General features: G+C 35.1%; 1 protein-coding gene across 2 annotated transcripts in view; it reads left to right on the top strand.

Annotated features, from left to right (window-relative positions):
- SPOCK3 (SPARC (osteonectin), cwcv and kazal like domains proteoglycan 3) overlaps window positions 1-17,258 on the top strand; it is a 147,850-nt gene that overhangs the window by 55,160 nt on the left and 75,432 nt on the right. For both annotated transcript variants that reach the window (XM_085058640.1, XM_085058639.1), the window contains exons 3-4: window positions 2,192-2,237; window positions 10,577-10,691. In XM_085058640.1, the coding sequence (XP_084914766.1) occupies window positions 2,192-2,237; window positions 10,577-10,691 (161 nt within the window). The remainder of the gene's footprint in view (window positions 1-2,191; window positions 2,238-10,576; window positions 10,692-17,258) is intronic.

Below are 17,258 nucleotides of genomic sequence, written 5' to 3'. Positions count from 1 at the left end.
TTTAGGAAAATCAGTATAGGTATATATGGTATATGAGTATTTATATTTTGGATTTAAAATAGAAAATTCCATGCAAACCATAATCCATTCAGATCATAGTACAATAAAAAAGCAAAACCACACACACAATCTACAAAGACAGTAGAGAGGTATGCATATTGGGGAGAAGAATACAGAACAAAATAGTGTTGTGTTGTGCATAGATCCATAATACTACTTCATCTTGAATGCTCTGCACAATTCTAGTTACCAATAAAATAGACTTGGAAAAGATTCAGAGAATGCTAGTGAGTAAGGTACAGAGTTGCTCTGTAGACAGAAGTAAGTCAGCAAGGTTTCTAGCAATGCCTGAGGGAGATTGTATTTGGGATCTGTGAAGTTGTCTGTAGTATGGAGATGAACAAGAATTGCTTTATCTTCTGGATGGTTTGAGGCCAACTTGGGAACATATAATTTATACAAGCCACGCTTGTTCGTTCTTCCTTAAGCAAAATTAAGGATGTTTTGCCTTAGAAGGGATTTTTGTCACACTCAGGATGATGTCTCTTTAGTTCTAATAGCTTTATGTTCTAGATATTCTAATTTTGCACCATTTTAATAATAAGCCTGTTTCCTGAATGGGCTCGTTGTGGGTGAACATTGTTGATTTAGTAGAAAGAGAATCTATCACTTTGATGTTTTTTCAAGAATTTTAAGTTTTGCCACTGTGGTGTGATTCATGGAACAGCATTGCATTACCACTGGTTCAAACCTGCTCAGAACACCACTGTAGGAATAACATCATATTCACTGTTAAGAGGAATATTTGCAAAATACTGTAAAAATTGTAATTTCTGCTTATTTCTCATGTTATTAAAAAAATTGACATGCATATGTGTATTTTATTACTTTAAAAATACAGTAATTAAAAGGCAAATTGTATATACTGCTTTGTAGATTGTTAATCTGTGCAGCACCAGAGTAAAGGAATGGGTAAGTATGGGTGCAGAAATACAGTTCTATTTTGCACTTCTAGATTCTGCTAATTTCTTTCTTTCTCTTCTAAAGTACACATTTTCATAATAACATTTTTACTAATAAGACAAAATCAGTGAAATACGATTTAGGCTGCAACCCTTTTTTGTTTTTTTTTTTCTTTTCATTTGGGGTAAAAACCCAACAAATGTTCTGTAGCTGCAAAGATGTATTTAATGCTTGATCATTTTTAATTCTGACAGTGTGACTTTAACAAATGTATGAGATTCACATTTTCTCAGTAGTTAAATTTTATATAAACTGAGGTTTCTTTACAGTGATCTTTTAGCAAGTGGGATGGAACTGCTGGATTTGACAGTACACCCACTGCATTTTGTTAAGTTTAATTTATGCAGACTTTAAAATGTTTGGTACATTTTTTTAATCTATTTTGTTGTAGAAAATGGTTAGTTAGATTAAACATAATAATAAATAATTCCAGCCATTTTTCCGTGCCACCTGTTATCTCAGATGTGCAGATCAATCTATTCTCTTGGCTATGAATTTGTAATTTATAATCAAATTTCTCATAATCTTGAAAGCAATTTATTTAATTCAAGTTTTTCATTCTTGGAATTGAAGCCTAATACAGCTGATGACATAATTAGGAAGATATTTTATGTTTATGAAGATGATTCATAAAAAATAGAGCTAATTAGACTGACTTAATGAAAGATCTTACTGATGCCATTAAAATGACATAGCAAATTATTTTGCTAAAATTCACATATTCTTCAAAATAGCTGTATTTTATTGATGATGACTTCGAAGCTTTACTTTTGAAAAATCATACACTGAAAATGTAATTAATTTTATCAATACCTTAGAAGTTAAAGGAAAATTACTGTAACATTTTAAAAATAGCGTTAGAAACCTTACCTATGCGAGTACTGTGAATAATACATTTTCTATTTTAAATGCTAGTAAGTAACATTTTTGAATAGCATTTTTATTTTGTGAGCAATGCAAATAGCATCTGAATTACACTTTTATTCTGTATAAGTAATTTGTCCCATTATGATAACTGTAATCTTTTTCTCTCCTTTTTTGTTTTATTTTGCTGCTTGCCTTTTCTAGGAAGTAGAGGTTGGTATGCTTCTTCTGTCTTTCATGCTACTGTGAGCTTTTCATGGATTCCTTATGTTTTACTAAATTTAGGTTGTTTCTCCCCCTCCAGGATGATTATTTTCGTACATGGAGTCCGGGTAAACCATTTGATCAAGGTAAGATTCCACTCCTTGTTACTTGTGTGGGATAAAATTTAAGTAATTATATTTGTGCTCCTCTTCTGGAATACTTGCAGAATTCTGTTAATTTGTGTTATTGGCTCTGTCTTCAAATAATTGATTTAAAGAGGACCAGAAATTCAGACTAATCACCATTTTATATCTGTGATTTTTTCAAATATTTATTGATTAGAGAAAGAGATGGGAACATTAGAAACCTCCAAAGTAGCTTAAAGTTTCCCTTGGATAAATATGAGTTTTGGAAGATTTTGTTTTAATTGTAAAAGTTAAGAACTGATGTGTTTTCAGTAGGGCATCTGACAAAAAACAGGCATGCAACATAATATTTGTCTTTTGCAGTCAAGAAGAGTATTACTAAGATTTGAATGTCTCTTTATATCCAGTGGATAAAAGATTATCTAGAAAACCAATTTTGGGAGTGTGTCATGTTCAAGTGATCTGTCTTGAGGCAAAATGCAGCTGGAGCTTTGGGAATGCTGGAGTACAACAGTTTTAGGGTGAGAATAATATGAGCAAATGCAGCAAATATTCTCATTACACATTCCCTCCCCAGACATTGGAACGTAGTATTTACTGTCAATATAACCCCCTTCATGTGTGTTGTTTCAGAGTGTATTGCTGCCATTTTGAAACTGCTGAGAATCTTGACACTTTTTTTAATTGCTATGTGAAGTGCTCCATTGACTTTGTCTTTTCTGATAGTACCAGTGGCATAAATGCAATGAAGAAACAGTGCAGGGGCTTGTAAACAAGAGACCAAGAAAAAAATATGTTGCAAAGATAGTGTTTGTTCAATTTAAAGAACTTTCTCCAAAATGGATACTGACTTATAAGGGATATTATTTTGTTGTAATATTTGAAAAATCATTGGTTCAAAGAATTGGTAGTTGTGCATATATTTTTATTTAAAAAAAGGAGTGTCCTAAATTTAAGCCTTCCAGTCCCTAAATGGGCCTGAATAAAAGCTGGTGAGAATGGACTTTTTACAAGGACTTGTGATAGGACAAGAGGCAATAGCCTGAAGGAGGAGGAAGCTAGGTTTAGATTAGATATTTGGAAGAAATTCCTTACTATAAGATGGGGTGAGGCCCTGGGATAAGTTGCCCAGAGAGATTGTGAACTTCCCATCCCAGGAGGTGTTCAAGACTAGGCTGGATGGGGCTCTGAGTAACATGGTCTGGTGGCAGGTTCACTGCTAGCAGTGAGCAGGGGCATTGGAACTACATGGTCTTTAAGATCCTTTCCAACCTGAACTATTTTATGATTCTGTGAAGAGTGTTTTAATTTATTCTTCTATACTTCAGTGTATTTTGAAAGGCCTTCTAATGTTAATGTGTTGAAGTATGTCAGAATTGCTCATGTAGACAGATGTGTAAATCTATTTGTATTAATAAGAGAGGCTATATGGAAATATATGTCCAAGCATTCTAGGAGGTTAGCCCTTTCCATGGAAATGTATAACAGTATTTATTCCTGGGCTGCAAAATCTTTTTTAAAAGATGGGAAAATACTGTGATTTGCATTGCAATCCACCAACACCATGTCTTAAAGCAGCATTTGACATTAGACTGAAAGAGAACTTGTTCGCATTGAACTCGTTTGCTTATATCCTTATAACATAGAGAAACATTTAAATGTTTTGACTATATATTTCATATGTGTATGAATATGTACACACCCCTAAATGTTTATGTATTTTGATAAATATTGCAATGTAATTTGTTAATAAACAATTAGGTGGGGCAGGTATTATTGTTGGAATAAATATGAGTGTTCTATTATCGTATTTAGTTACTGCTAAAAGGCAAGTTTTGCTCTTTCAGTGGTTTGAGAAATAAGCAAGTAGGATGTTTGGTGTTTAGGACTATTCTGAGTTGACTACCTTAGTAGCTTTAATTTATGTTTTATCAATGCATACTCAAATTTACCTCTTCATACACATACAATGTTTTCTGACACATTTTGTTCATATGCCTCTTTTACATGAGATGAAAATATTCAGGATACTTCTGGTACATTTTATTTTCAGTCTACAGATGGTAGCAAAGCTTGGAGGGTGTAACTATTGAATGAAATTGCATACACAAAACACTGGTGTAATTTTTAAAAGTGGAAAAGATGTTTTCCTTTGCTCAATAGAAATACCTTGGAGGAACAGTGGAATATATTCATGTAATTGAAAAAATGCAGAATGACATTTCTGTGGAGGTTGAACACCCTGAAGGTATAGTTGGTTTGTAGATGTATTTATAACATTTCTTGTAGACCATTCCATTGAATTATTTTTGGCTTTTGTAGTATCAGGTTATATTAGATGTTTGTTTACAGCAGGAATACTCGAGATACTGTTGTACAACAAAACCAGATTTTGAAACGATTTCTCTTGTGTTAGTTTAATGTTTGTCTTTTAGCTCTGTATATTTCATCTACCTAGTTCTGTAATCATTTGGGTAACTAAGGATATCCAAACATATGCAAACACATCTTTATAATTTGCGAATATGTTTCTGTGCTGTGAACTGAAATAATTTAGAGTAACATTCAGTAAAATAATTTGGTTCACTCATTTGCAAGCCCTGGGAAGTCATAAGGGAGCTTTATGAAGATCCATTAGTTGAAGACTGAAAACAGTCATGTAGATTAAACTTTGTTGTATTTGATATGTGCTCTCATAGTCTACTTTTTATAGTAGAACTATTGATGTTTTTAAACTAGAAATGTATATCCATTACTTTCAAGATAAGTTGCAGTGCATTGCAATTAAAATGTATCATATAGCACTTTAAAATATCGTCTCAGGTAAAGAAATGGTGTCTTTGTAGGAGGACACTATGAATTTCAAAAAGAGAATAACTAAAAAGCTTTTAACAATACTTCATGCTTATTTACTATTAAGACTAAACTATTTTTAATCTGGACAAGAGTTTCCAGTTTCAGGTATTTAGGTATGTTTAGGAATCCTGCTCACTAACTAAATCCTATGTTAAACAGATTCCCACTGCTTTATGATACTTTCAACTAGCCCTTGCCAGGAAAGATCTCTAGTAGATGTCTGAGGAACTCATTAAGAGTGCTTTTTCTTAATTATCTTATCCTGTGTTTAAATGATTCTTTTATTATTTCTCTTTTATAAATTTATCTGCTGTGGTAATACCATGCAAGTGCTTTTCCTATACAGTTCACAGACTTGGCTCCTAACTCAGGTTCACTGGATAAAACACATCTGCTTCTCTAGTTACGGCTTTCCAATTGTACTGTACAATTTAGGCAAAAGATAACCATTATCAGTATTAATTTCAATTAAACGTCTGTCTGGGTTCCATGTTAGCTGACAGTACCGTACGTTTATATGTTCTGCCTTGCTCTCATCCCTGCTGGAGCTAGGAAATTGTGGTACTGGCATTCTGCAATTATGCAGACCCACAGCACTTCTCAGTGAAAAATCCTACTATAGCAGGGGAGAAATTGTCATTTTTCAAAATGGAAAAGTAAAGACACTGATGGTTTTTAGGTACTTTCAGGAATTGTGTGGTTTATCAAAGGAGACAATATGAGTCATTCCCTTCTACAGCTCTGTCTGCCTTGGGTTACAACCTAAGCATTTGCCTGATTATTAATATTCTAGTTAAAACTTTCAGATAAAGTTTTTTCTCCCTTCATTGTCAAATATGAAAACTATGTAGGCAAAAACCTCAGACTTACCTTTTAATGTAGAGGAGTTGAACTACTCATGGGATGCACAAAGCATAGCTAAGTTTTGGTAAGTGGAAACAACATATCTAATTGCTTCTTATTTTGCCCTTCAGAAATGAATCAGAACTCTGGAGGAAGGAAATAGACTAAGTCTGAAAACTTTGTCCTTAACCTTTTTATGCGTTTCATTTTACTGGGAGTAGAAAGTAAGGAACATGTTAGAATGCACTCAGAAGATTGTGGAATAATGATAATTTACTGTAGTTTCAGACACAGAGCTCCTGTTAAGAGTATTCCTGTGTTATTTATTTCTGATTAAATTTTCTTTTTTTCCTGTTATAATCCCTATAAATATGATGTTCTGACTAATATCAATTTTTAGGAGTGCTCACTGTAAATTAACTTACATAAGGGATGATGGGAAGCTTTTCTTAATTGCTTCTCCAAATTTGAACTATAAATAAATAAATAGATTCATTAGTAATAGTTGACTCAAGTTTTTGATTAATTGCTTCCTTAGCATGTGAGAACAAATCCACATTCATCTGTGGAAGTCACCAGAAGTTCCTAGTTGCGCTCTATAATTTTTCAGCAGACCAACTTACTTGTCACTTACAAGGCAAGATCTTAGAGAAATGGTAGATGATAAAAGCATTTTAGTTTTGAAATGTATTTTGCAACAGTGATATTTTTCTGTGTTGAAATTTAATTAACATGACATTTCATGCTATTGTAGCCATATATATGGACAAACGTAAAGTAGGCATGTAGACAAATAACCTATAGCAAGTACACTTTCCTGAATATTAGAAGCTGTGTAAAACTGAACATTATCAAGTTGTTAAAGCTAAGATCAGATCTGCATCTTTAGGAGCTGGTTGTATGTGTCATTCCAGGAAGTCAGCTGATACAGTACTACGGAGATGATTTCTGACAAGACTTACATAAATATACTTCTTACGTCTAAAGTCTCCTCTCCACAGTGAAAACCTTCATCTGTTTTCAATAGCAGTGTAATTGTGCTGTACAATTGATGATTTCATTTCAGTTATGGGGGAAAGAAAGACCTGTAACTTTCATAAATACGATGATATTTTAGTAAATTCTAATTGGATAAAAACTCATATTGATACCTGTTTCATGTTGAAGAAAGTATTTGCGAGGAATACATCAGTTCCACTGTGGGATTTTGACCTTCGTGATGTTTTTGGTGTGAACATTGTACTGTTTCAAAGCTGTTTATTTTAGTAGAAATGGAAAGAAATGTGGTGTTGTCTGTGCAAATCTGCCTACTCTGGGTGCGATGAGGGAATGCCAGGAATGTTTTGTCAGGGATAGCTAGGAGATGTAGGAAAGAAGTAAAGACATACTGCCATGTATTTCTTGATATAAGTGAGTTACATACTTAGAGGAAATCTATGGTACTTTTCCTGGAATAAATTTATGCATTTTCATAGCAGTTTAAAATATTTGGGATGACTCCTTGTAGATATCAGACAGATAGTCAGCTATGTCCCTGCATTGTAAGGGGATTCCAGTTCTTCCCCAGCATGAGGAACTTCAGCCCCTGGTTTTAAAAAAAAATGTTTTTCTTGTGGTTTAGCCTTCATTTCCCATGCAAATTGTTCATTTGTCAATTCCAAGTATCAAATTAGACAGGCTAAAAAAAGGGTGTTTCCATCCTTTTGTGAATATCTAATTTTTTTTTAGTCTTTTCAAAGATGGCAAAATTACTAATGGCAGGTGATGTGAATGCTGTTGTACTTTATAGGGTTGACAAGAGCATCTGATGTTCAGAGGAGAAACAGAGGAAGGCTTATAGTAGTTTTCACAGTTTCTAACAACATTTCTTTCTGTGTTCTTTCTTGGTTTATCCTCTGGCATGTTGTTAGTCCAGGCAGACATTGACCCTTCAGTTAGTTAACTTTTATACAGTCCAAAAATCTGCATTTTTATTTCAGTTGTTTATCTGGTCTCTCCCCTGCTGTTTAAAAAATGTTTCCGAGGATATACATTCTTCTCTGACTTCTGCATTGGTAAAATTGGTTCAGTGACTGAGAAAGTTTCACCAAAAAATACTGGGAAAAGAGGGGCTCTGTGTGACATGTGAGGTGAGGAAAAAACACTTATACAGGGAGCTCATAGCTGACAGAGAGCAAGTTCAGCAGTTCATGGAGTGATAATGTGAGTTAATGTCAATGGCAAGACCATGAGTGTTGAACATGCTTTGGAATATAAAAATGGTCTTGTGATTTTGGCACCCATGGCTCTGCTGCTTACTCACCTTGCTTAGATAGTAGCCCTTACAGGCCCATAGCCATTCTTGCTTTGTAAGGAGTATAAATTCCTCACCTGAGGTGATCAAGGGTTACATGCAGGGCATGATAAGCACTGAGTCAGCAAATACTGAAAGATTACATTGGTACTGTAAGAACTGATGATGTCCTGGTTTCCATTTGATACCTATCTTTATGTTTTCATAAAGACAAAATTGGAAATTACCGTCTCTTGCTTGTAAGGTTGGGTTCTGCGTGGAACATTTTGCCAAAATGTAAAATATTGCCAAAACCATATTTTATGGCTTGCTAAATTTAACAGAATTGTCAAAACACACCTTCGGAGTCCCAAGAACTTTCGCAATCAAGTAACCATTTCAGTGGGAATGGTTACATGATCTCCACTGTTCATCCTTTTCCCTGAAACCTGTTTTCTACTTCCCGCTAATCTCAGCATCCTTATATGATTCCAGATCTCTCTTGCTTGCGCTTTTTTATTTCATTAACCTATTCCATTTTACAGAAGAGTTATGTAAAGTTAGACCATATTCCAGTATTGCTACCTTACTGGCTCCATCAGGGAGCATTCTGGGAAGTGGTACTTGGACCAGTACCTTAACTGATTATCTGTTCTTGCTTACCAGTGGCTGGCATTGCATTCTGCCTGACTTTAGGCAGAGAAAGTATTTGAAATGGAATGTAAAACCTAAAGGAAATTGGAGAAGGGCATGATCTCCTTAATTTTGACTCCAACTCTCTTACCCTAGTTCAATCTTTTTTTTTTTTTTTTTTTTTTTTTTTTTTTTTTTTTTTTTTTTTTTTTGCTGCATTTGCTTCCCATTCGTATAGAATTGTTGTAATCAGATTTATTCTGGATTACTTGTGGTTTTATGGCTAGTTTACTGTAGAAATAAAAGTGTGTGGAAGAAGAATCCATCTTTTCATATATCTTTTGATGCAATTAACAAAATACTTATTTTCTGTCTGCATTGAATTATTATAGTAATGATTCCAGCACTTTCCTGCTTTGTTGATAATAGGATGTATTTGTTTCGCACAGCTAAATGTATTATTAAGAAAAATAAAACTGAAAAGTCACTGCTCAGACTATATTTAATCACACTTAACACTACAACATCATGTGTCAAAATTGCAACTTATGATCAGCTCAGTACTTTCTTCTGGGTACATGCATGGTTAGCAGGCTTAGCTTAAAATCATCTGTCAGGTCAAATAGAGATGTGCTTAAAAGATTACTTTTGATTGTGAAGAACAGGAGAAACATAAATTTTCTTTCAGAAAATATATATACAAATCTATGCTTACAGACGCATGGTATTATTGTTGGGAATGTCCTGTGCAAGGCTGAGAGTTGAACTTGATGGTCTTTGTGGGTCCCTTCCAACTCAGAATATTTGGTGATTCTGTGATATTTTATAAACAGGTGAAAGAAATGGGAAAAGAGCATTTCTGAAATACAACTGAATACTGGAAGTAGCATGCTAATGTGAAGAAGAACACAGTAAAACTGAATTCCAGTTGTTCATAGCTTTCTTGATTAAAAAAAGGATATCTACAGGGGTAAAAAAACTGGTTCTGGAATACTTAGATCTACCCAAAAGGACACCATGGAGATGGGAGAAATTGATTGTTCCTTGTGAGAGCTTAAATTGGCAGATGCTTTTCTATTTTATAGCCATGTAGGCATGACTGTTCAAGCAAAGTGCAAATTTAGTAGTAAGCAAAATCAAGCATTATTTGGCTTATAAAGTGTTATAGCCAGAAATCACTCTTTTTAGTTAGAATTGTACTTCAAAAATGAGTATGTACAATGGCTAAAGGACCAGCTAAATAAACAAAACAAAAAACAAACCACAAAGCAGAAATAGAAGCCTAGAAGGAGGTAGAATTTATATTTAAAGATGGAGTCATACCAATCACTCACCTGCATGTTTTAGGTTATGTTTTTGGTTATGTTTTCTTTTACTAAAATCTCATCTGAGTAATAATTTCTCAGTATATTCAGTGTCATTGTTCATCACTTAATGTTGAGTAGGAAGAACTTGGTGGTGTCTTAGTAAACACTTTAGGGAAACTGCATTAAAGGTGGAAATACCATTATTTGGGGATTACAGTCAGAGAGAGTGGCAATTTTTAAGAGAATGTAGCAGTGAGCACTTTCTTACCCACACAAGAGCTGTATTTTTTCCTGGTTCCTTTCAGTCCAGCACTGTACAAGTAGCAGGGCAGCCCCCTCCACACACTGGGTGGGTTCTATGTGTGGTGTTTCTTGCCTTAATTTCATATTCTAGAAAACTGTTAACAACTTTCTAAAACTATTTTTAGCTTTAGATCCGGCTAAAGATCCATGTTTGAAGATGAAATGTAGTCGCCATAAAGTCTGTGTTGCACAGGATCAACAAACTGCTGTTTGCATTAGCCACCGAAGGCTTACGCACAGGTAAATACTTCAGAAGTTAATCCTATAGACATTTTTATAGTGTTCATGACTGACTTGTGAACCATAAATCCATTATAATTAGTTTAGTTACTTAACACCATATGAACAGAGTAGAAGTAGATTTTAGAAGTCCTTATGTATGCGTAATTTGATTTTAATGTTCAATATTTGATATTTTTGATAAGCTGGTAAGCTAGAAGGTGTACATATTTAAATATTGGAAGCTGCTGGTACAAATGCATTTAGGGAAATACCCACTGTGCCAGTACCAAAGGAATAAAATTATTGTGCTAGTATCCTACTGCTGTACATTACTTTGACATCACCACTTCTTATATGAAGCTAGACAACTCAAAATTGCCTGTAAAATGTAGGTAGCAGCCTGATAAAGTATAAGTTGTTTGAGATTGGTGGGGTTTTTTCCCCTCTTCTTTTTCTCTTCTTCTGTACAAGATTCTCTTGTTCTGATTTTCTATGCATGCTGGACTAATTAAATGTAAAAAGCAAATATATGACAAGTTCATGTATTTTTTGTGGCTTTATCTGAGGCAGAAATATGAATGTGTGGGACCTGAACCATACACTTAGCATAGTCATGACTATTGTGTGCTAAGGCGATGGAGTCCAACTGTGTTTTTGACATGAGATTGTTCTTTTTTTTCAGACTTCATTGTGGGAAACAGGACGTAGTAAAATGGCTAAATTTCAATAAATTGATTTACATAAGTGTCTGTTAAAGTGCTTTGCTCAGTAGGGGCTGAAAAGAGCTGAGGAAAATAAGACTTCCTTGTGTGTTGGATCATTTCAAGTACAGTTTTATGAATGATATAAGGAATGTTCTTCTGAGTGTCTAGTTATGTTAAATACATCCATCTGGAGCTTTTCAAACAAGCAAGATAGTACGCAGTGAAAGGAAGAGTTTAAAATGTTCTTGGTGTGCAGCTGCACTTAATTAACAAAAAAATTCAACAGTATTTGTAGAGTTACACTGTTTATATTAAACAATCTCGGTGTAGAACTAGACATTTTAGTTTGATAAGGTGCTGTGAAAGGTGCAAGAATTACTATCAGAAAAGGCTAGGTAGTCTAATTTCAGTTGCATGTGAAGTGTCAGGGAGATATCATTGTTAACTGTGAAAAAGCAGCATAATAATTCAAAATTTCTAAGAGGTATTACACGTCATGGAAAAAACACTGAAAATGAGCTCCAAGTTAAGTATACAAGCAGTAGATGACGCCTGAAAACTTTTTTAGATTAGATGAAGATGCATACTCTTGTTGAATTAAGAAACTTTTTTACATCAGCCTTCATCCCTATATTATTCCTCCCACAGTCCTAGATACTGTTTTAGAAAGTAATATTTTAAAAGGCAAAACTTGTCTGAATATAATGCGATTGATAATGGGAAACTTTGGAATGGCAGCAACTTGGTGATTGTAAAAAGCACTATAAATCTAATCTTGTAATGTAGATGAAGCGATTTTCTGCCTACTTGTGCTGAGCCAGTACTGGGTTTTCCCAAGCTTAGCTCTCCCTATCCCCCAGATTACCACATACAAGGAGAAATCATTTGCTTTGTGCTTTCTTTCTAAAAAGGTTTTTCTTCACGCAGTTTGTGACCTTTCTGTAACATGATGGGATAAAAGTATGAATATCATAAACACAAGCAGTCATGTCTGCTGAGTCTCTTTACCACTATTAATTTTTTCTGCCCAGTGTGTCATTCCTTTACTTGTATATACAGTTTGCATACTGATTATCAGTAGGGCCATCTGCTTTTCAGAGTTCCCAAAAGACTAGTCCACTCTCGTGAGTCTTGGTAAAAATTAGATGAGAAAGCATAACTTGATGATTGACAATATAACCTGTCTACCAGTATCCATTTCTAACATTTTGTGTGTGATCTGTTGGGAATGAATATTTACAAAATTTCATCTCAATATTCTTAGTTTGCGTGTGTGCACATGTGTTGTTCTTCCAGGATCAGATAATATGAATAATTAAGGAAAAGCAGTTGGGGATGTTTTCTGGAAAAGTAGCTGAGACCTTTTTCATGAACTAGTGGGAATTCTTCATAAATAATTCGCCCATAGATTTCAATTTAGACATATTTTACTGTTTAAATCCATAGATGTTCAAGAGATTTTTTCCCAAGACTTACCCAGGAAAAGTAGTTTTAAGTATGTGAATTGATACAGGAGCAAAGAGGATCCTCCAGAGACTGTCAGGGGAGACTGTGCATACTTTCAAGATAAATAAAAAGTTTATGGGCACCTTTGGGCTACCCCAGGGAAAGAGGCATGAAATACAGTTAAAACTGGATAGATTTTTCTGTAATGTCATCAAGAAATGCTCTGATTTGTTAATAAATTCTCTATTATTAGAAGCAGCATTCCCAAGCAGCTCTATCTCGTTCATAAATTTCTGTTTATAAATTGTTACTTTTTTTAGGTAATAGCATAAACAGAGAGGCTGCTAATCAGTGAAGACTGTTAATTTTATCAAATGGAGGAATCAATTTAGTAATTTCTTTTGTTGGCTCTAAGAAATTGACTTGTAGAAAAAACATCTGTGCAGAGACATTGTTATTCAGCCCATGCTGTCCCAGGTGTTCTTATCTGCACAGTACAATCTCCAAACTATTGTAGCCCTGTTTGGATTGCTGAGGGCACCTCAGTGCCGCACAGTGAAGCATGGGTGGATATCCCAGCCACCTGCAAGGCTCGTAGTGACATGATATGACAAGGTCCCAGCAGGATTAATTAATGTGACAGCACACTTTAGTGATGATTCTACCCATGCTTTCAGAAGTATTAAAATTTCTATTAGCTTGGGGATCTCAGCACTGTGATCTTGCTGCAGTGTGCTTGCCTTTGAATGGTTTCAAAACCAGCTACTGAGTCTCCCTGTTTTTTTCATGGAGTTGTGGGTCAGGCAAGCCTATGGTTTTGCTATTTCCTTGGTTTCCATGGCAGCTGAGATCATGGTCTTCCCTCAGTCTCCTCTCAAGGCTCATTTCCTTTTCTGGTAGACTGCCAAGATGGCAAGTCCACTTCTAGCACACTCCTGCGGTGCCACAGCACCCCGAGACAAGAGCTTCTTTTGTATACTGTCCTGGAAAGACTGAATAGCATTTGACACAAAGATGAAATAAGTGTTGTACATCACTGGTCATGAGAATGGTTTGAAGTACCAGAATTTTAGAAATTGCAGTGACATGCTTAAAGGAGCAAGATTTTTGTTGGTAACAGGTAGCATTTGCATCTCTGCTGGCTCTTAACTGTGTTGGAAGCTGTGTTCTGTATGCTACACTCTTAGCTGTATTCTGTGAAAGAGAGAATGTACTTGAGGAGGGGAAAACATGCAGGATATATATATATATATATATATATATTTTATATATATATATATATTTATATATATATAAATGTTGTTCAAGTTATTCCCATGTGGATTGCTGTGGGAACAGAGTATCTACCTGCACTGGAATGTACCATAAACAGGTGATTCAAACTATGGTGTAAAATAGATGTCTCATTGGTTCTTGGAAATTTGGAAATTTGTAATTAACTTTTCCTTTTGGCGGAATGATGTTCTGCCGTCCCATTGTGCTTTCTGGTTTATCTTTACTGGTTGAGTGAAAGGGCTTTATGGGGAAAAAACCCTGCAAAGGTCTTTATATGGCATAATGAAATGCTTTGGAGTATGCATATATATATATATATATATATAGTAAATATATAGATATATATTCTGTTACAAATAAAAGTTGCAGAATATGAGAATACAGTATTACCAGTACTGGGATGTGTTGATGTGAGTGTTATGGTTACAGGCAGGATATTCATCACACTCAGAAATTGTCTATTCATTTTAGTTTCCACTAATTTCACTCTCAGGAGATTCAGTTATTCGCATCTGCAGTACTAAGAATCTCTGGCAACTATGAATTCACCCCTGTGAGCCTGGGGAAGAGGAAAGGAGTTATGTGAGTGTTCAGCCAGAAGACAGTTGGACAGGAAATAAAAAGGGATGAGTCAGAGGAGAGGGTTGTAGGTGGTAATGGGCATTTCATAGTGCCAACAGTGGGATGTGTGCCTTTTGTATATGCAGAGCAGTAGGTGGTAGAGACAAATCTTTAAATCTTCATGTACTTGTTGTTGCCACTTTGAACAAGGAAAGAAAGGATCTGTGCAGACACCACAACATATAGGAGCTCATTAAAGCCATGCAAGCTGGGTAACTAACCAAGCTCAGAAAACTGGAAAAGTTGGTCCAGCAGTGAGCTGTCGTAGTTTTACATGTCCTGATGAGGAATGTGTTAACTTTTTCTTAGATTTGAAACAGACAATTATATTGACACATACTGTAGTTTTCACTAAGACTATTATTCTATGAATAATAGGCTATGGTACTAAACTAAGCATTGTAGAGATGAAGTTCTAAGCCAGTAGGTTAGCTGCAGATGAAGAGCAGAAAAACATGAAAAAATGGGGAGGAGTTGCCACCCAGCAGAGAATTTTAATGAAAGCATAACAGAAAACATGGGACAGTACCTGTGGTTTCAGTTGAATTACTTTTATTGGAATCCTTTTTGTAGTCCATGTTTGTCAAAAATATTTCAGCCTAACACTTAAAGGTTAGAAGAAAGAAAGAAGAGGTGTGGGCACCGTCTTCTTTAAATGTTTCTCTTTGCTTTTATCTCAAACCAGATGCAGCAGACAATTTACAAAGGAGATTAATTCAGCTGAGACCTAGTTATTTTACAGCTCATTCTAAGATTTGACTGCTTATGGCTGGGAGCTGGTGAAGACTCTCTCAACATGATTTGTTTAAAAGTTCTGAAAATCAGGAAATTTCAAAACAGTTTTGGGCCAAAAATCATGTTTCAAGTAAATCCCAGTACTCTTTGATGTATTAGAACCTGATGACTAATCCTGTACTTACTCATGATCCTAGTGGAATCACATAGCAACCAGTCTCTTTTTCTTCTTCCATAAGTAGAAGAGAAGTACTGTGTAAAACTGATTGGATACGTTTAATCAATCAATGCTTGGAGGCATTAAATTATTCAGTGCATTAAAGCTGTGTGCAATCTTTCTAGGCAGATGTAGATCTGTCTCATTTCTGAATTCCCCACCAGCCATAATGCCCTGTGCCCCCACTGAGGAGGACCTGCTATGCTCTTATGAGTTTGTTTATGTGAATTGTGCATATCAACACAGTGGTTCCCTGCTATGGCAGAAATTGATTGCATTTGTCTCTGCCATGTTATATCCATAGCATGTTAAGATGGAATAGCAATGTTTTAAGACCTGACAGCACTTAGTTGTATAATGATACCAAACTTCCTATTTCTTTGTTGGATTTTTTTTACCTTCTCCAATCATTTCTTCTTAGGTTTCAGAGTAGGAAGCAGTAGTAACTGATTCCCAATAAATACTAACTAAGCCATAGATTCTGGTCATACTAGCACTTCTCAAAAAACCTCATCCCATTTTATTAAAGTAAAGGTTAAGGTAGGAGAGGTGACTTTTTCATGGTAAAAGCATTTCAGTTACAGATGTTGATCACCTGGAAAATGTCAAGGATTCACTAGGCATGACTGGAAATCTTAATAAGAAAGCATTTATTTAAGTCAAAATAAAAGATTATAGTGGCTCTTTTTGTTCTAGAGCCCCACAAGGCAGGTTCCAGAGAAGTGTACAGACTGACCAGGTACACAGCTGAGTAGAGATGAGCAATATTGAAGGCCTAATGATACAGAATTCACTCTCTAAGAATTAGTGTCTCTAAAGAGTTCTGTAAAATTAACTTAGGTGTAGTGACAATATTCACTGCCCCAAGCCTGTATGGAGTAGGACCTGAATTTTGGGATTAATAAAAATTCTGTAATATTTCTGCCTGTGAGTGCAGTCTTCAAATTATAACAGTTGCAATATTAAAGCATATTAAAGAGTGTCACTTTATTATAGACTCACAGAAGCTGATAGTGGTAAAGATGTTGAATCATCTAATCCAGTTTATTAAAGTAGAGGAATTAGATAGCTTCATAGATTTTGTGGTAGCATTTAATCTTGTTACAAGTTCCTTCAGGGTTTTGGTTTAAATGACATTTTGAAGTGCTGATTTGGGTTCAAATCATTGGTCATCTAAACCATTATCTTGTATTAGACTCTGCCCTCTTCTAGTTTTTCTGAAGAATATGGAAAACCAGCCGAAATATATTTTATGTGAGTTAGATTATTAGTTCTTCCCTGTGTATGGTCACCATAGTATTTTAACTTGAAAATGTTCCATCTCAGCTTGGAAGTGATGAGTGTTGGGCCTTGGAGCATGATGTGGGTTAGCCTGGATGAGGTGACAGAAGCTCAGAGTAACACTGCTTCCACTGTGAAAGCAAGCCAAGACCTCTTCTGTTTCTATTCATGTGGGTACTGCATGGCTGAGATTATCTCCCCAAGCATAAAAAGTGAAGAAGTCCAAATATGTGAGAGGCCTATTTGTGTCTATATGGGAGAAACATGTATACATGACATATGTGTGCACATGTACATACATATATG

Source organism: Lichenostomus cassidix, chromosome 4 (genome assembly GCF_008360975.1).
Source record: "Lichenostomus cassidix isolate B80296 chromosome 4, HeHo_3.0, whole genome shotgun sequence".
NCBI classification, from domain to species: Eukaryota; Metazoa; Chordata; class Aves; order Passeriformes; family Meliphagidae; genus Lichenostomus; species Lichenostomus cassidix.
The sequence above is the reverse complement of the archived record's forward strand: the minus strand, read 5'-3'. Positions and strand labels throughout refer to the sequence as shown.